The sequence below is a fragment of the Rhododendron vialii genome, chromosome 11a, assembly GCF_030253575.1.
Source record: "Rhododendron vialii isolate Sample 1 chromosome 11a, ASM3025357v1".
NCBI classification, from domain to species: domain Eukaryota; kingdom Viridiplantae; phylum Streptophyta; class Magnoliopsida; order Ericales; family Ericaceae; genus Rhododendron; species Rhododendron vialii.
The window spans coordinates 9,864,689-9,885,124 of NC_080567.1; the positions used below are offsets into that span (position 1 = coordinate 9,864,689).

Sequence of the window (20,436 nt, forward strand, 5' to 3'; positions counted from 1 at the left end):
TGCTCGGATCAAGCACCTTACACACCTCGGATGCCGTTGATTCCCGCGTGGGCCCCTCGTTTTTTTTTTTTTAAAATTTTTGGACTGCTCGGATCGGCCGTCCGGTGGCCGGAGACGGCCCACCGGCGGCCGGCGGTACGATTTCGGTACCGGGGAGGTCGGTACATATAGCACTACTCTAACTTCTTGCTCGGGTGTCGGTTTTACGCACCGTTTCTTGATTCTGAAACTAGACTTACATACCTTTCTGAATATTTAAGGTTTGTGCCTTAGTTACTTCTAGGAAAACTCAGTTTGGGTTCTGAAGTTAATGGTTTGTTAACTCTCGAAATCTGGGCAGGTTTTGGAGCTATGTTATTCATTAATGTTGTCATAGTTAAATGTACTTACTGGCTATGGGTTCTCATGAGTCTTAAACACTGATCAATTGGTGATGTTTTGGCACAAGAATCATCGAAAAATATTAAGTGTACGATTTTTAGTGATCTTTTGATCACAGACAGTTCTGCTGAATTTCGTATTTTCTGCATCGACACATCTTGGAAAAATAGGCATATCTTTTAGCACGTGTATCGGATTTGTGAACCGGTTTGTGATTTGGAAACTAGACTCTTGTACCTTTCAAAACATGTAGGGCTTGTACCTTGAAATTTCGTAGGTAAATACAGCTTTTGGTTCGAACTTGGCTGATCTGCAGAAACTGCAGATTTGTGTTTCTAATCGTGCATCTTCGGACGGTCATAACTTTGTCATCCGAAATCTATTTGGGACAAACTCTATATCGATATTGGTGTACTGAAAGTCTACTTTCTAATGGTGGTGGTTTCATGACCCAACTTTAATCCTATAAAATGCTACAGTCTTTTAAAGACAGGCTGGTTGTAGGATGTCTTGTTATTTTGGGAGTGTTGTTGTGTTTGAACTTCATGTGTGTTATTCTTTGGCCATTGTTTAGTTCCTTATGAGCTTATTATTCTTGTGTTGATCGTTCGTTGAACTTATTACTGATACGGTTAAGCGTGTGGTTAGGTAACGAGCTGAGTAATCGGGAGGTGCCAAAACCGTAAGTTGGCATACTTCGGTCGACTCACAGGTGAGTGTGTTTGATATCTTATATCTTCAATAAGATGTTAACATGTTGGTTGTGCATCATGCTATGGTTCGTTTAGTTACTAGCGTGCATGATTGGTGTATGTTGATTGTACCTGTATAAGGTTTGTGGAGTGAGTCACACCTTGTCGTGGGCCGTGCCGTTCTATTGACGGTGAATGGGAGCTTGGTGTGCGGGACACAATACCTTGGGTACATGGGATGTGGCAGACGTGTCACTGCATGTGTTGTGAACATAAATTGTAATTGTTCAGTTAGTTGTTTATGTTGAGTTTTATTGGATTTATTCTATATCTTACACACTCCTGGTTTTCTTTTGGATTGCCAGATAGCAGGGATTTGTAGGATGGTCCACTACTGGTCGGTGTTTTGGGGTTGGCTTTGAGGATGTTGATTGTGTTGGTGGTAGTGAGTTGTCTTGTATATATAATTGACTCGTTTTGTAAAGGATGTTTTGCACTTTAGTTTGCCAAGTATGTAAAGTTATGGGTATAACGTCGACTCTTTTAATAATATTAATGTTAAGTCTTTCGCTGGTTTATTCTGAGTTAATATCTGTTGTTAAGTGATTGTTTGGTTGGCGTTTGGGAATGCCACGTGGCCGCGCCGACTCGGGCCCACAATGGGTGTCGTTTTGCGGGGCAGGGCGTGACAGTACATGTCCAGTACCTCGTATGTCCAAAGCTATAGAATTCAAAGCATCAAGGGTTAGCACGAAATGATATAAGTACGTGAATGGAAAGCTAACTAAAAATGAAAAGAAAGGATTTGAGGTATACCTCCCAGACTCGCCAATCGCCGCCGAGACTCTTCCCAGCTCCTCGGGAAAGAGATCCCATGAAGGCGTAGCACGCCCCCAAAGCCGGGCCACCCCAGTCAAAACGAGCAATCTCCCCGATATTCCTCAAGGCTGGCAAAAACGATAAGTGCGCTCGGTTGGGTCTGTTGGGAAACAGAGACGCACCGAGCACGTACAACAAGAAACACCTCGCCATCTACTCCTCCTAAACTCTACCCTTTGGGGGCTCCGTCCAAAATTCCAACAGCTGAGCATACGTTGCGTCCCCTTTCTCCGCCCTCAGCCTGCGCCCTAGGAGACGCCTTTAGAACTCAAGGTCTCTCCCTGCCATAGCGTCATAGGGGATAGGGTCACCTCCGACCCTCAGCCCGGTGATCGCCACAAAGTCCAACGACGTCACTGTCATCTCACTGAAAGAGAAGTGGAACGAGTTCGTCGTGTCCCACCACCTTTCAACGAGTGCCCTCACCACATGGCAATCATTACTCGCCCTCGTCAACACGCCAATGAACTCCCCAAAGCCCGCCACCCTCACCATCTCCCTCGAGGCCTTCGAGAGCCTCTCCCAAAATTCGGCATATCGGCCGCGCCCCCGTAGCACGAGATTGTGATCGCCTGTTACAACAAGTTGATGGCATTCAATAAACAAGCATGGTACTCAAAGATAAGCATAATATTCAAAGGTATGGAATTGAAAGGCATGGCGCATTGTATTGAAATATGAATATCAAAGTGTACCGCATCTAGCCGCAAGGACAAGTGCTGTTGTGGGTCCCTCAAAACCGAAGCCTCATCGTAGGTGGTCCTCTCTGGCCTATAGGCGTCCAGGAGCGAAGGCACCACCACATGCCGAAGTGGCACGTAGGACTCCTCGGTAAAAGGACGGTCCTCCCCCAAAACTGCAATCGCCTCGTCCACCACGGTCCTCCGTGGGACCGAAACCTCCTCCTCCTCTACTTGTGGCCCTCGGCCGCCCCAGTCTCAAGCTCGGCCCAGAGCTCCCTCTCACGGGACTCGAGCAAAGCCTCCACCAACCCAGGCACTCCTCGAAGAGTCTCTACTAAGTCCTCAAGGGACACTGTCTCCAAAAAGTCCCCTACACCTATGGGTCGTGACGACCTCGCACCCGCGCCACTGCCTACAAACATCACCGGTGTCTCATCCTCCTCCACCGGCTCATCCTCGGCAACGAGGCCTTTCCCCAAGTCGGTCTGAGGCTCCCTCTTGGGGGAAGCCTCTGTTTCCTTAGCTGCCCTCTCTGAACCATCGCCACTGTGGGCCTCCGCGACCCCCTCCTCTAAACTAACCGCGACCTCCGTTCGGCCTGTTGCCTCATCCTCACCTCGCGGTGCCATTGCACCCAAACTCTCTGTGCTCTGGCCATAGCCAGCCAACACCCCATCCTCTTGGCTACCTCCACCGTCACCCACCATGGTAGCCGCCACAGCCGTGGTCTCCTCAGCTATGGCAGCCGCCATAGCCGAGTCCCCCAAGGACTCCGGAACGTCCCCGATCGCTGCGTCGCTCTTCGGAGGGACTGGGAGTGGTGTAACCTTGACCCATGGTGGTTGATCACCACCGGGCATCTCAATGTCATCCATAACCCAATGTGAGAGAGAAAGAGAACCGAGAGAGAGAGAGAGAGAGAGAGAGAGAGAGCCGAGAGAGAGAACCGAGAGAGAAAGAGCTGAGAGCAGAGAAAGAGAGCGAAGAGAGCGAAGAGAGAGAAGGTGCGAGAGAGAGAGAGAATTCAAACGGAGTGAGGTGTATCGAATACGCCTCGATCGTATTTCCCCTCTCTCAAACCGACTCATCCAAAATTACATTTGGATCGGGTTCTTAGCCTATAGTGCCGCACGGCATTTCGAACAAACCGCGCGGCGTATTGATCAGGCATACAGGGTATGTTGTTTCATCCTAATGTGCGTCTTTTAGAGAGCTACGCACGGCGTTTTATCCTATTTTGACAGTTCGAATTCTAAACAGTTTCTCGACGTTTGAGGCTATGATCGTTTGAATTCGTTGGAGCTTGTTCGAGAACAAAAAACAGATTTAAATGACGACAAGAAACGGGGACTTTTCATTCATAAAACCCAGGGTAACCCCCCGGGATTTTCATTACATTCGTTAAAAAAAAAGAAGAGAAAACAACAAAAAAACCAAAAAGAAATCCTACTGCCCCTTTTTCTTCGGTCTTCGTTCTTCATCATCTTCAATCACTCCCCTCGCCGGAAGCATCATTCCCTCTGTCCAAATGATCATCAGACCCGTTCGGATTCCCCTTTGAGTCCTCTGCGGTCTCCTCCGACTCGTGCCCCGGCGCAAACTTGGGGTCGTGCTTGTCATCCAATTGATCGAAAGCGAAATCCTGGAGTTTAGAGACTACGCGGCAGAGGGTACGGATAGTCGAAATCAACCTCGCAATCTGACGATTGAGTTCTTCAATCTCCGCCTGGTAGAAGGCCATCTCGGCTTCCAAGGAGATGACCCGTGCCGCCGAGTCATTGTCTGCCATGTCGAGAGCTTCGAGAATGCTTTGTTTTCAGGAGGAATAAGGATTCAAAGAGACTTGAGAGATTTTCGGTGGTGGTGCATGGAATGAGGCACCACCACCCTTATAAAGAATTTCCAACCGACGAAAGGGCACGCCTCTATTAATGGGCACCCTTAAACTAGCCGGCTGCTCTCGGAAATCGAAGAGTTGCATGGGAAATTGAAATGCCGTGCGCCACAGTGCTAAGCCGCGCGGCGTTTTGGTTTTGCATGGATAAAATCTTTTCTTGGAAATTGTTCAAATCAGCCACCAAAATCTCCTTGGGACTCAAATATTCCGGCCGTTTTGTAGAAAAATCCATTAGAATGTCATGCTTTATTTAAAGGATTCTTTGATTTTTTGCCCTTCGGGACTCGCAAAATTTTTCGTCCCCCAGGGACTCGCCGTATTCGCACTCTTTCGCTATTCTCGTCTCATTTCAATTTTGCCTCCCGAAGGCTCGTCTCGAATTTTCGCCCTCCAAGGGCTCGTCTCATTTCAATTTTGCCCTCCGAGGGCCCATCTCGTTTCAATTTGCCTCCCGAAGGCTCATCTCGAATTTTCGCCCTTCGAGGGCTTATCTCGCTTCAATATTGCCTTCTGAAGGCTCATCTTACACACACACAGAGAGTTATTTCACAACACCACAGACACTCAATCTTCTCAAAGCTTATTGCATGGTTTCACAAATTCATCCCCTAGGACTCGTTTTAGTTGCACTGTCCCGATTGAACTACGTTGGTCTGATCCCTACAATGGGGTACGTAGGCAGCTCCATGAGCGCGACCACCATCGTCATTTGCTTGCATTTCGATTTTCATTCATTTTTATCTCTGTTTAAAGATCTTAGAGCAACGGATTGGGATGCCTATTCTTTAAGCGTCACTCGCACCAATCAATGGTGTCCGAGTTACGTTAAAGAGGGACTATTGTAGACACCCCAATCCGGACCTCGAAGAGCCTTTAAACATCCCGATGATGAAATAAAGAAAACGATACCTTTGCAAGCTTGCATAAAGGACCCCTTCAGCTCAAAACCTCAAAGCCCCAAACCAAAAGCCCTGGACTGTACCTAAAATACTGCGCAGAACAATTCTACACCGCACGGTATAATAGAATTCATTATGCCGCATGAGGTCATGAGGTAAACCGCACAGCATTTTGGATAAAGTTCTGACTGGCTCAACTAGCTGTCGGCCACGCCCACTTGAGCAACAGCTACAAGTTGGCTAAGCTGAAAAGGCACTTCTAGCCCACCTAGAAAATACCTCCACCATTTGAATTCAAAATCCTTGGCTCTTGCCTATAAATACACCCCTCCACTCAAGGGAAAGGGGCCTTGAAATCTCTTTCTCTGTCATCATGCTTTCATACCCACTCCTCACTTCCAAGTCTTGAGAAGGTTTGCTCTAAAAACATTCTCTGGGCTTCTCCTTTCTTAAAGTCCCCATTTTCCTCTTCATCATTAAAAGAGAGTCCTTTTACTCACTTTAAGATCCCAACCACCCAATATACCCATTTATTACACACATCCATACCCCTCTTCTTTCAACCGACCTCACCAATGCTCATCCGCCATCATCCGTCCTTGTCCAAGCGCAAGATCAAAGGTAACAACCAAGTTTCCTTGGGTTAAGCTCAGTTCTGACCCTGAGGGAACTTTTTCTACTGTCAGACTTAACCCTCCTTTGGTAAAGCTTTGACTTAAAAATCATTTTTTAGAAAACAAAGCAGCTACTGACCTGAAGGCAGCACGCCGTGCGACATTTCAATGCGTCGCACGGCGTAGTGTGTTCAAAAGCATGGCATTTCATCAGCTACTATTTTTCTTGTTTAAACTGTCTACATCCAAGTCATCTTTCATAAGGCTTGTTTCTGTTAAGAAGAAATCAGTTCTTAGCGTTCTTAGAATGAGGCCATATCTACGAGCCATGTTCCGTTTATAAACAAAGCTTTCTCTATCATTTCAAGCGATTAAACGTACTAAAAGTTGTTTTATGTCCATGGCTTGATGAAATGGTACTGTTCTAAAGTGATCCAATGACTGAGCATCTTCAGATACCTGTCAAAAGTGGTGAAAGTTATACTCTAAGAGTTGATGACGATCTGATAGCAGAACAGAAACCCCGCACGACGTACTATAAAGCCGTGCGTGACATTACAGTATGGCGTGAAGAGGATCACAATGACTCAGGCAGTTTATTTAGAAGCTTCTCTTTTCTTTTATGCATTGCATCATCTTTATCATCTCTGTACAGACAGCACCACACGCACGTCAATGTGATATATTTTCCCATGTCCCTTCCCCTCTTTTTTGTTTATTAAAAGAGCTTTATTTTCCAAAAGATTCATGAAGAGTTTTCTTTTTGAAAATATTTAGTAGAGACCAGTTTCACCGGGCGAGTGGGGTGCTTTTCGACAAAACCTTCCCTATTCGTAATGTGGCTCCCGCACCAAAAGTTTCAACGTTTTCGCTAGACCAAAAGCCTTTTTCAAAACAAGTTATCGGTTTCTGGATCATCCATCTCAAAAATCCGGGTGGTGACTCTCTTGGGCGCGCGCCGGTCGAGGAGCCCACAATATGACCTTGCCTCCAAATGTTAATGTGATACCGTTGGCCATGGTATGGTGCTAGAAAACCGTTCCCATTGGTGTAGCCAGCATTAACAAGGTAATAATGTCCTGTAACCAATTCAAGACAACACATTGATGGGTGGATAATTGTAATGGAGTCAAAGGAAACATCAACTTAGGATATGGAACATACTGTCACGCCCTCAATTGTCAACATAAATAAATAATCATTTCATTGAAAGATCCTCGCTTAACATAAATAATACCCAAAAGAGTTCCCAACTGTTTAACTTTACAAATAAGTCCCCAAGTTTAGATGGTTACACAACCTTGGCCCCACGGTCCAAATCAACTTATATACAAGTACGAACCTGTTTAGAATATTTCAAACTCTTTAGTCAAAAAGGAATTTAAGAACAGTTAGTTATAGACTCATCTTTGGCAAAAGAAAGTCATTACAAGATATTTAAGTAACTAAAGCGAAATCGGCTTCCAAAAAGTCTTCATGTCCGAGCACACAAATGCAAGCAATCTATTGTCCGGTATTTTATCCTAAAAAGAAAGATTAGGTTGAGGTACACTAGCCCATTAGGAAAATCTTTTACCAATTCTATGTGCAAATGTGATGATAAGTGCAAAGGGAAGGAGACATGAAGGTATTACTCAACCGATGGATAGCAATCAACTCATAGGTATGCCAATCACTCATTTTGATCATTCTAACACATACCATTAGCACAATTAGCCACATTGTTCATAGGACTTAAGCAACATTATGGTTTCGACGCGACCCACTTTCACTAATCTCTACTGTCTGTATTTTCACCCCTTGCGTTATAGCGTAATACCACGAGGGTTACCGTATTGCCACTCCTTGCGTTACGAAGAACCCTAACCACTTGGATCACCGTATTACCACCCCTTGGGCAACGAGACCAACTTGAGTCTCCGTATTACCACCCCTGGCGTTACGAGACTCCCTAATCCAACTTCTGACCCAAACAACTGCTTTCTTACGCAATATGCAAACTACGTCTTTCTCATGATCGCATTCATGCAACGAACATCATACATTATGCAAACAACATTACCACTATGCCACAAACACTCTCAAGTAATCAATCAATCAACAAATTACATTTTAACACGATTTTAACCAAGTGAAATACTATTCATTTCTTACTAATGGAATGCCAACGGACCAAGGATAACTTCAATGAACCAAAGGAAGTCAATTGAACATGCCTGGAATAGATTAAAAGGTATCCAAAAGGGTTTAGAAGTGATCGGGAGTCAAAAAGGTCGTATCAGGGCAACATGGCAAAACTGCCCAGAAAGCCATGGAGTACCGATACAAAAATAATTGTATCGATACGGGAACGTTATGACAGATTCTGAAGCTACTGGAATGCAGATTCCTTCAGCGTATTGATACACCAACACTTGTATCGATATGGGGACGTTACGAACAACGATTTTGTGCAGAAATCTCAAAAGCAAATACATCAAAACAACCAACGATCCAAGGTACAATTTTTACACTTAATCAACGTATAAACACGTAAAAGAGGTAAAGAAATCCCTACCTCAAATCAATGAGCAAAACCCAAGAGATTTGAACGAGCCCTAGCTCCAAACTTTTGAAATCAACCAAGATCTTCTTCCCGACCTTTACCCAACGCGATACGAGCCCAAAATCGCATAGAGGAGGTGAAATGAGGGGGGGGATCCTTGAGGTTTTGGTGAGATGGAGCAAGGTTTTGTGAGTGAGAGGAGAAGAGAGAGATAGAGCCGAGAGAGAGAGGGGGAGAGAGAGACAGAGTTTGGAGATGAAATCATCTCCTACACTCTCACACACACTATATATACTCACATACAAGGCAAATCACACATTTACTCCCTCTACTTCCCATTCTTCCACTCCAAACCACAATTCAATTAACCACCAATTAAACCATACTTTCTCAATTATGCATCTAATAAACATTTCAATAATTAAAAATATCCGAGTCTCTACAGTCTATCCTCCTTAAAGAAATTTCATCCTGAAATTTATAACTCAAACTAATCAAGATCATGCATCAAGTAAACATGCTCAAGTCATAACACATACTACCAATCAACAAGTTAACATTCATAAGATTTAAATTTCGAGACTTACGTGATTAGTTCGAAAATAAATGCGGGTACTTCTCTCTTACTTCGTCTTCCCTTTTCCACGTTGACTCGTCTTTTCCGAGCGTGTACTCCAAAGAACTCGCACTAATGGTATGGTCTTACCCCTCAAAACTTGCCCACGCGAATCTAGGATACGTATCGACTCCTCCCCGTAAGATGCATAGACTTCCAACTCTAGTTCGGACCACTCTAGGACATGTGACAGATCTAGCTCATACTTTCGTAACATTGACATGTGGAACACATCATGAACGTTCAATAGTCTTGGTGGTAAGGCCAATCGATATGCGACTTCCATAATCTTCTCAATAATATCAAACGGTCCGATATAACGCGGTGAAAGCTTGCCCCTTTGCCCAAAACGAGATAATCCCCGATGCGGCGATACCTTAAGAAACACATGATTCCCCACTTCAAATGATAACGGTCGGCGACGACGATCAGCATAACTCTTTTGCCTACTTTGCGAGGTTAACAACCATTGACAAATCATTTTGACTTGCTCGGTGGTTCTCTTCTATGCTTCTAGAAGATGTAGACGAATTGCTCTCATGCTTTCGGAAGTTTCTTGGATCAATTCCGACCCTACTAACGTAGCCTCGCCCAACTCGGTCCAACAAACAGGCAATCGACATAGTCTCCGATACAAAGCTTCATATGGCGCCATCTCGATACTAGATTGGTAGCTATTGTTGTATGCGAATTTGACTAACGGTGGATGATCTTCCCAACTACCCCGAAAATCCATAACACAAGCCCAAAGCATATCTTCTAGGAATTGGATCGTTCTCTCGGATTGCCCATCCGTTTGAGGATGATACGCGGTACTAAACAAGAGATTGGTGCCAAGAGCGGCTTGCAAACTTTGCCAAAAGCGCGCGGTAAACCTTGGATCTCGATCCGACACGATAGAAACGGGAATACCATGAAGACGGATAATCTCGCGGATGTACAAACGACTAAGCGTATCTATCGAATCCGTAACCTGAATAGGTAAGAAATGCGCTGACTTGGTCAATCAATCGACTATCACCCAAATGGCATCATGCCCCCTCGGCGATCTCGGTAAACCGGTAACAAAATCCATTGTCACGTTCTCCCACTTCCATTCGGCCACTAGTAACGACTGTAACTCGCCCGCGGGTCGTTGGTGTTCGGCTTTCACTTGTTGGCACGTAAGACACTTGGAGACGAAAATAACGTCTCTCTTCATTCCCGGCCACTAAAACTGTCTACACAAGTCATGAAACATTTTCGTTCCCCCCAGATGTACGGCTAACGGTGAATGGTGAAATTCTCTCAAAATTTCCTCTCGACACGAAATGGGTACGAATAGTTTTCCTTTGGTATCGCAAATTTTGATCGGCATGAATCATCCACCCTTCTAAAGCATTTCCACTAAAGAACTTGGTGCGAAATTCCCCCGCTTCTTCATCTTGTTGTTGAGCCTCAATCACTCGAGTCGACAAGGTTGATTGAACGGTCAAGTTGCAGAAAGTGACTCCCTCTCGAACCTCTTCAAAATGCAACGCATAAGAGCCTAAGTCGTTCATCGTTTTCCACTCGTGGATGGCTAAACTCGCAAGGTGTGTCGATTTTCTACTCAACGCGTCCACTACCACGTTCGCCTTGCCCGGATGATATTGCAACTCAAAATTGTAGTCTTTTAAGTGTTCCATCCAACGCCGTTGTCGTAACTTTCGCTCCTTTTGAGAGAATAAGTATTTTAGACTCTTGTGATCGGAAAAGACTTCGAACCTCTCACTGTAAAGATAATGACGCCAACTCTTCAAAGCAAAGACGACGGCCGCAAGTTCTAAGTCATGGGTAGGGTAATTCCGCTCGTGAGTTTTCAATTGCCGCGATCCATACGCCACCACTCATCCCAATTGCATCAATACGCGCCCTAACCCCTCTTTCAAAGCGTCATAATACACGGAGTAACCAACTCCCCTTTCAAGCACAATCAAAATCGGCGTAGTAGTCAACCTTTTCTTCAATTCCTCAAAAGCCACCTCACACGCGTCACTCCAAACAAAACAAGTCCCCTTACGAGTCAATTTAGTCATTGGAGCCGCTAGGCGAGAGAAATCTAGGACAAAACGACGGTAGTACCTAGCCAAGCCCAAGAAACTACGAATCTTAAGCACATTCTTTGGTCACTGCCAACTCATCACAGACTCTATCTTTCCCGGATCAACGGACACCCCATCCTTCGATGTGACGTGACCCAAAAATTTGACCTCGGACAACCAAAATTCACACTTGCTAAGCTTGGCATATAAATGGTGCTCTCTCAAGAGTTCAAGAACGACAGAAAGGTGAGTTTGGTGGTCCTCCTCTGAAGGCGAGTAGATAAGAATATCGTCCACAAAGACAACTACGAAACAATCAAGATAGGCACGAAAGATACGATTCATTAAATCCATGAAAGTTGCCGGTGCATTCGTCAATCCAAAGGGCATAACAATAAACTCGTAGTGGCCATAACGAGTACGAAAAGCGGTTTTAGGAATGTCTTCCCTCCGAACTCTCAACTGATAATAATCGGACCTCAAGTGAATCTTAGAAAAACAAGTTGCACCTCGAAGTTGGTCAAACAAATCGTCGATTCTAGGCATACGGTACTTATTCTTAATGGTGACACAGTTCAACTTATGATAATCGATACATAGACAAAGCGACCCATCCTTCTTTTGAGCAAACAAAGTCGGTGCTCACCACAGTGAAGTACTTGGGCGGATAAACTCCAAACTCTCCTGTTCTTGCAACTGAATCTTCAATTCCCTCAACTCGACGGGCGCAAAGTGATAAGGAGGTATAGAGATAGGAACAGTACCAGGAAGTAAGTCAATAGTAAATTCAATTTCTCTCTCGGGTGGTAAACCAGGTAACTCCTTCGGAAACACGCCCGGAAAGTCGCAAACGACAAGAGCTAATTTCCCACGCATGGATACATCTTCATCTAAAGCCAAGCTTGCTAATAAAGCATACATCGACTCTTGCTCCCGAGACCCACACACATACGGTTCTAAAGGTTCCCGACGCTCCCCGAAGAACTCAAAACAAGCACCCCCAGGTGGACAAATACGGACCCGACGCTTGAAGCAATCTATGGTAGCATGAAATTTAGACAACCAATCCATCCCTAATATAAGATCGAACCCCGACATGTTCAACACAATGAAATCAAAGATAAAATGACAATCTCGAATGATAAGTTCACAATCCCGACAAATAAGATCCAACGGTGACCTACCTCCTATAAGTGTCTCAACGAACAAAGGAGGACTAATATTCTCAATTTCCAATTCCAAAGCATAAGCAAAAGATGCAGCAATGAATGAATGGGATGCTCTAGAATCAAATAGTACTCTAGCAAAAGAGTTAAACAATAGAAATGTACCCCTCACAACCAAAGTTTTTGGGGCCTAAGCAGTGACAGGAGGTGGTAGAGGCGGAATGGCTGAAGGAATGGCAAAAGCTCTCCCTTGCGTAGTTTGGCTTTGAACGTGTCCACCTCGATGACCGGAACCCTGTGTAGGTGTAAATGAGCTTGCTCCTCTCTCAACCTGAGATCCCTGACTGACATGGTCTGACGGAAGTGAGGCTATTGTTGCCTCTGATTACCCCAAAATGTTTGCTGACTAGAAGCCTGTCCACCCCTTGGTTGCTGCACCGAACTAGACTCACTACGTGCCCCTTCCCCACACGGGCAATTCCTTGCAAAATGGCCACCCTTTCCACAAGTAAAGCATGTACCCAAAAGTCGCGGACACTGGGCGCGAATGTGCCCCGCTTGACCACACTCGTGGCATAAGATTGGAGGTCTATTAGACATTCCCTGAGTCCCAAACGAAGAAGAAGGTGGAAGCCTAAAGTTTGGCGGACCCTGTGAGGTTGGCATTTGATCCCTTTTGTCTCTTCCTCCCTTGAGTACCAAAACTTCCCGACGAAGAACTCATACCCCCCACTGGTGGTCTAGATGCTCCTCGCACACTCAATAACTTTAGAAAACTTCCCTTTGTGTTGCGCCACAACATACTTCTTCACGGTATCGTGCAAGCCCCTTTCAAACCATCTACACTTTCTTTCTTCAATAGCAACTAACTCTGGTGCGAAACGGGACAAGGATTGAAACTTTAAGACATACTCCGATACGGTCATATCCCTTTGCTCTAGCCTTTCAAACTCATCGCTCAATTGGTCACGACTTGTTTCAGGAAAATATTGTTCCTCGAAGAGCACCTCAAATTCGGCCCAAGTTATGTTCTCTACATTTGGCTCATTTGCTTGAGCCACGGTCCTTTCTGCTCTCCTTACGTCATTCCTTGATTCCAATACCGACTCCCACCACTCATTTGCTTCCCTAGTAAGCTGAACGGCTACGATATTGACTCGCAAGTCATCCTCTGTGATCTTAAGAGCCCAGAAGAGTTTTCAGATCTAAGCTAGCCAATGATCGGCCACAAGAGGGTCACTGCTCAACCCATCAAATGTAGGTGGATTTCTACGGCTGAACTCCCTCATCGCTGACATTGCAAGACTATTCGCACTCTCCCTAGGAGCTAGGTTTAGAAGGTTTGCAGCCACAAGAACTGCAATGAAATCCCTAGCAAAAGGATTTTGAACGATCTGTACCTCCTCTCCCTGACCGTGTCTGGTCCCTTCCCCCGGATTCCCATTCGGATTTTCCCCATGCTGGCTAACCTCATCCTCAACCGGCGCTTCTCAGCCACAGCCACCCCAACTTTCGATCTCACCTGCTCTAGCACGTGTTCTAAGAGGCATCTTGCTACAAGTTATAAGAAAAGAGAAGGTTCATCAATAATAGCATCATTTCATGAGGTCAAAGCCCCGAACTATCCCAACACGGGTCAAAGCAACTCTACGCCACTCTACTATATTGAAACATAATGCCATCTAAGCCAAGTGATGTCAATGCACACAAGCACACATATGTTACGCAAAAAGCGTGGCGTTTTGAACCCATGAGACTAGAAGTCTCCCCACGGTCTCAAAGTATTCAAACCTAGCTGCTCTGATACCAATTTGTCACGCCCTCGATTTTCAACATAAATAAATAATCATTTCATTGAAAGATCCTCGCTTAACATAAGTAATACCCAAAAGAAATCCCAACTATTTAAATTTACAAATAAGTTCCCAAGTTTAGATGGTTATAACCTTGGCACCACAGTCCAAATCAACTTATATACAAGTACGTACCTATTTGGAATATTTCAAACTCTTTAGTTAAAAATGAATTTAAGAAAAGTTAGTTACAGACTCATCTTTGCCAAAAGAAAGTAATTACAAGATGTTTAAGTAACTAAAGTAAAATCGGCTTCCAAAAAGTCTTCATGTCCGAGCACACGAATGCAAGCAATTTGTTCGGTATTTTGTCCTGAAAAGAAAGATTACATTGAGATACACTAGCCCAGTAAGAAAATCTTTTATCAATTCTATGTGCAAATGTGATGATAAGTGCAAAGGGAAGGAGATATGAAGGTATAACTCAACCAATGGATAGCAATCAACTCATAGGTATGCCAATCACTCATTTTGGTCATTCCAACACATACCATTAGCACAATTAGCCACATTGTTCATAGGACTTAAGCAACATTATGGTTTCGACGTGACCCACTATCACTAATCTCTACTGTCTATATTTTTCACCCCTTGCGTTACAGTGTAGTACCACAAGGGTTATCGTATTGCCACCCTGTGCGTTACGAAGAACCCTAACCACTTGGATCACCGTATTACCACCTCTTGCGCTACGAGACCCACTTGAGTCTCCGTATTACCACTCCTGGCATTACGAGACTCCCTAATCCAACTTTCGACCCAAACAACTACTTTCTTACGCAATATGCAAACTACGTCTTTGTAACAACCCTGATTTTTAGTACGTAAAACTTTCGTTAAAAATTTAAATTTTATTTAATACTTGGATTCGCTTCCAAAAATTCCTTTTGTATTTCTAATAATCCGTCATAATTGGATTTTAGTCTTTTAAAATATATTTCTTGACTAGAGATTCTACTTGGCAAGTATAGTTAGATTTTAACCAATTAGTTAGAGGAAACTAACTACCAATTCACTTAGTTATGTTCTCCTAACCTTAGATGAGCCTTTTAAATCTTCTTGAACCTTATGAGCCCTCCAAACCCTAGTGGAACCCTTTGGACCTTTAACCTTTACCCATTGGACGATAAAAGTTAGGAAAACTTTTATCCATTGGACAATAGATCTTTCATCCAAGATCTTTTGATAGATTTGTTAAAGTACAAAGATATAGTTATATATAGGTATATATACACATGCCTAAAGGACATATGATATTATTTTAGTGTATATAGTACCTCACCCTTTTATCCATTGGTCAATAACCGCTAAGGAAATTATTACCCATTGGATAATAGAATTAGTAAGTACTAGGGTTTTATTTAATAATCATTTCCTAGATTTCCCATGTGATGATATATTTGTATAAATATATATGTGTGTACTTTATAATATAATACCCTAGATTTCCTAAATGCAAATCTAATATTTTAATGGAGCATGTGCCTAATAGGATTATTTTAATAGGGAATTTAGATCTTATAATCTTTTATTGGATATTGGAAATCTACCTAGATTACATGGGTACATATATATATATATATATATATATATATATATCATATTATATAAAAGCCTAGATTTCCTAAAGTACATAATCTAATATTTTAATGGAACATGTGCATAATTGACTATTTTAATGGGGAATTTTGATCTTGTAATTTTTTATTAGATACTTGGAAATCTTACTAGATCTCATAGTACTATTATATATATATATATATATATATATATATATATATATATATATATATATATATATATATATATATATATATATATATATATATATTAAGGACATGTGTTTAATAGCATTGTTTAATAGATAATCTTGACTTATAAATCTAGTAGATCTCATAGTACCAATGTACTTATATTTTATACTTAGTCTTTCTCATATATAGATATATATATAGAGGAATTTTCAAGTGAGGGATCCCTCATTTTGTTAAAATGAGGGACTTTCATTTCCCGATCAAATTTTGAAAATACGAACCGTTCAATGTGTGCAGAACGTAATTTTAAGGGTCCCCTCAAGAAATCAGCAAAAAAAATGACCGGGAAGGGCGTCATCCGAGCAGTTTTTTTTGAACCGTTCAATGAAAACTGCTCCGATGAAGCCCTTCCCGGTCATTTTTTTTGCCGATTTCACACGGGGACCCTTAAAATCACGTTCTGATCACTTTGAGCAGCTTGGATCATCGAAATTCAATCGGGAAGGGAAGTCCCGCATTTTAATAAAATGAGGGATCCCTCACCGGAACCTAACTCTATATATATATATATATATTACATTGTACAAGAGAGAGAGAGAGACAGAGAGAGAGAGCCGAGAGGAGAGAGGGAGAGAGAGGCCGAGAGAGAGAAAGGAGAGAGAGAGGAGGAGAGAGGAAGAGAGGGAGATTTGGTTGTACTTTGCCTTGATCTTCCATGATCTTCTTACATCCTTTCAATCTAGGGTTGTTTACTTCTTTCAAACAAAATCTATCTTCCAATGTCCTTTGATGTCTTTTAATCATAAAATCTTTGTACAACCCTCCACCAATCTTTCCATAATCCTATTCAAAGTACCAAAATCTAGCCTTGCATGCCTAGAACTAGGTAGGAGTTGTACAAGCAAGCCATAACCTAACCCATCAAGCTTTCAATCAAGCTTGACACGTGAAAGAAAAGTGAGATATATATAGAGAGAGAGAATTCGGTTGAGAGAGAGAGAGAGAGGGAAGCCTTAGTCTATAAATAGAAGGCCATTCCAAGCTTAAACTCACACCTTCTCCATATGCTCCAACTTCTCTCTAGAAATTCTAAGTGTTCTTAGTTCAAAAGTCCAAGTTTCTTGTTCTTTCTTTGAAGTTCTTGAGAGATACCACCAAACCACTCCAAAAACCACCCCTAGATCTTTAAAGTAGCCTAGTCTAGTTAGCAAAGTTGTTTCTAGGAAGAGAAAATCCATCTCTCTTCCTTTCGAAGCACTTCAGAGCCATTACGCCGCCGATTCACAAAACCGACGACCAATTCTCAAAAACCGACCAACCGCCAAGAAGAACGGTAGAACCCCTTGTCCCCTAACTCTACGTATAAGAACCATATGTGAGAAAGTAGAATGTCCTTACTCTTTAGTTCAAAGTATAAAATGGCATATGTCTAGGTAGATAAGGTTATCTATCTTGTGTTTGGATTGCATGATAGGCAACGACTTATTTTCGCTAAAGAAAGTATGAACATGATGAATAATTGAATGTTACTCCATTAAACGTATGTTGTTTAGAACTTTCCACAAAGGAAGAAAGTACGGATTTTTGGAATATTTTCGCTTGACCGGAAGTATTTGTATTTTGATCTTTAGGATGGTTATGAGCATGATTACTAATATAGAATTGGATGATCTTGCTAGTTAGTTTCAAGATTCCAATGAATGATTTATGTGTACTTATGTGAAAATTCCTACCACGGAGTCCATGCATGAAAATAAGACACGAAAATCGAGAAGTAGAAACATGACACCTAGGGTGTGGTTAACGAAAAGGTGTGTTTTGACTTGGATAAATATTTTTGAAACTACATAATGGCCGGACATGGTAGCCATTGTGTGGGTGTGTTTTTCGAAAACCCAATGGGAACCCGGAGTAGCGGAACCATTGTGGGATACTCGGGAACCCGGAGCGGCAGAACCGAGGGTTTTGAATTGTGGATTGGTTATCCGTGAAGAGGAGCCAATGCCAAATTCAATGATTTTGTGTGCCAATGGGAACCCGGAGCAGCGGAACCATTGTGAGGTTGTGTGCGTTCCCATGGGAACCCGGAGCGGCGGAACCATGGTGAGGATCCTCGGGAACCCGGAGCGGCGGAACCGAGGTATAGCTTGGTTATCCGTGGAGAGGAGCCAATGCAAATTTTGTGTGCCAATGGGAATCCGGAGCGGCGGAACCATTATGTGGATACTCGGGAACCCGGAGCGGCAGAACCGAGGTTGGGTGTGTAAAAACGATTTTGGAAATGATGATTTGGAAAATGAAAAATGGAAAATGGTGACACGGTCCACGACGAGTCGCGTAGGAGAAACTCAAAAAACCATGGACACAAACGATAGCTGATTAGCGAATGTGGATGTGTCATTGTGAACTGTTTTGTTAAATATGCATGTATTATGTGGAAATCGTTAGTATTATGATCTTCTGCTTGTAAGTTAAGGGTTAGTGGGTATGGGTTATTCTATTGAGCTTTTGTAGCTCATGGTGTTACCTTTGGTGACCCTGACATATTATATCGGTGGCGACGCTGGTATAATGTGTTAGACTTTGTAGATGAACAGGGTGAGCTATACACCTTGGAGGCTGTTGGAGCCGAAGAGGCTAAGATGGAAGAACAGGCGGAGCTGTAGTTAGGAACCTTAGTTTCCCTTCCCTTGTGTAATGAAAGTACTCTTACGGAGGTTGTGATGTAATAAAAAGCCAGACTCTATTTAGATATTCAATAAAATCGTCTATTTAACGTACCCGGAAATTGGGGGCGTTACAGTCTTTCTCATGATCGCATTCATGCAAGGAACATCATACGTTATGCCAACAATATTACCACTATGCCACAAACACTCTCAAGTAATCAATCAATCAACAAATTACATTTTAACATAATTTTAATCAAGTGAAATCCTATTCATTTCTTACTAACGGAATGCCAACGGACCAAGGATAACTTCAATGAACTAAAAGAAGTCAATTGAACATGCTTGGAATAGATTAAGAGGTATCCAAAAGGGTTTAAAATTGATCGGGAGTCAAAACGGTCGAATTGGGGCAACATGGCAAAACTACCCAGAAAGCCATGGAGTACCGATACAAAAATAATTGTATCGATAGGGAGAGTTTGGAGTATCGATAACAAAATAATTGTATCGATACGGGAACATTACGACAGATTCTGAAGCTACTGGAATGCAGATTCCTTCAGCGTATCGATACACCAACACTTGTATCGATACGGGGACATTACGAACGGCGATTTTGTGCAAAAAACTCAAAAGCAAATGCATCAAAACAACCAATAATCCAAGGTACAATTTCTACACTTAATCAACGTATAAACACATAAAAGAGGTAACGAAATCCCTACCTCAAGTCAATGAGCGAAACCCAAGAGATTCGAACGAGCCTAGCTCTAAACTTTCGAAATCAACCGAGATCTTCTTCCTGAGCCTTACCCAACGTGATACGAGCCCAAAATCGCGTAGAGGACATGAAATGAGGAGGGTATCCTTGAGGTTTTGGTGAGATGGAGCAAGGTTTTGTGAGTGAGAGGAAAAGAGAGATAGAGCCGAGAGAGAGATAGAGAGTTTGGAGGTGAAATTATCTCCTACACTCTCACACACACACTATATATACTCACATACAAGGAAAATCACACATTTACTCCGTCTAGTTCCCATTCTTCCACTTCAAACCACAATTCAATTAACCACCAATTAAACCATACTTTCTCAATTAAGCATTTAATATACATTTCAATAATTAAAAATATCCAGGTCTCTACACATACTAAGGGGGACTCTGAGACCGTGGGGTCTTTCCATGGCGTTTCCAAGGATTCTAGAGTCAGTGGCTAATCCTTCGCAACCAGACAGTACATAGACAAATTTAAGGTCCCGAGTACAAACACCTAAGACATTTGTAGCAATTTCACCCTTCCTCGACCAATATCGTGCCCTGTCAGTGGCCGGGGGATTTACTGGGACGTACGTCTCATCCAATGGCCCAAGACAATTCTAACAAATGCAGACAAGATTATTAAAACATAAGTGAATATGGCAAACTAGAGGAAAGCTTTAGAATGGAAGAAATAGGAACCATTCAACATGACTGTACCTGAAACCAATGCACCTAGTGTCTTGGTAGTTCGTAGGTACAGGCTCGAGCGTCACTAGGAGCATTCAGTGAAGGCGCAAGACAGCTTGGAGTACAACATTGAAATGCCTACTTATTGTCTCAATAGACCTATAAAAATCAAATTTTGTACGCCTCCGCTTCATATGGTGAGAGAGGACCCACAAGAATATTGCTACCCTCTCCTCAAGACATACGTTGCGTGAGTCCCCTAACCCAACACCTCGGAC

At 42.9% G+C, this 20,436-nt stretch overlaps 1 protein-coding gene across 1 annotated transcript; it reads right to left on the reverse strand.

The window, feature by feature from the left end:
• Nucleotides 1-13,175: 13,175 nt before the first annotated feature.
• Nucleotides 13,176-14,807, reverse strand: LOC131306854 (uncharacterized). The gene is made up of 4 exons (XM_058333282.1): nucleotides 14,780-14,807; nucleotides 13,905-13,989; nucleotides 13,665-13,806; nucleotides 13,176-13,613 (listed from the first exon to the last, which is right to left on the reverse strand). The coding sequence occupies exons 1-4, from the start codon at nucleotides 14,805-14,807 to the stop codon at nucleotides 13,176-13,178; spliced, it is 693 nt and encodes a 230-aa protein (XP_058189265.1).
• Between the last annotated feature and the right edge of the window lie 5,629 nt (nucleotides 14,808-20,436).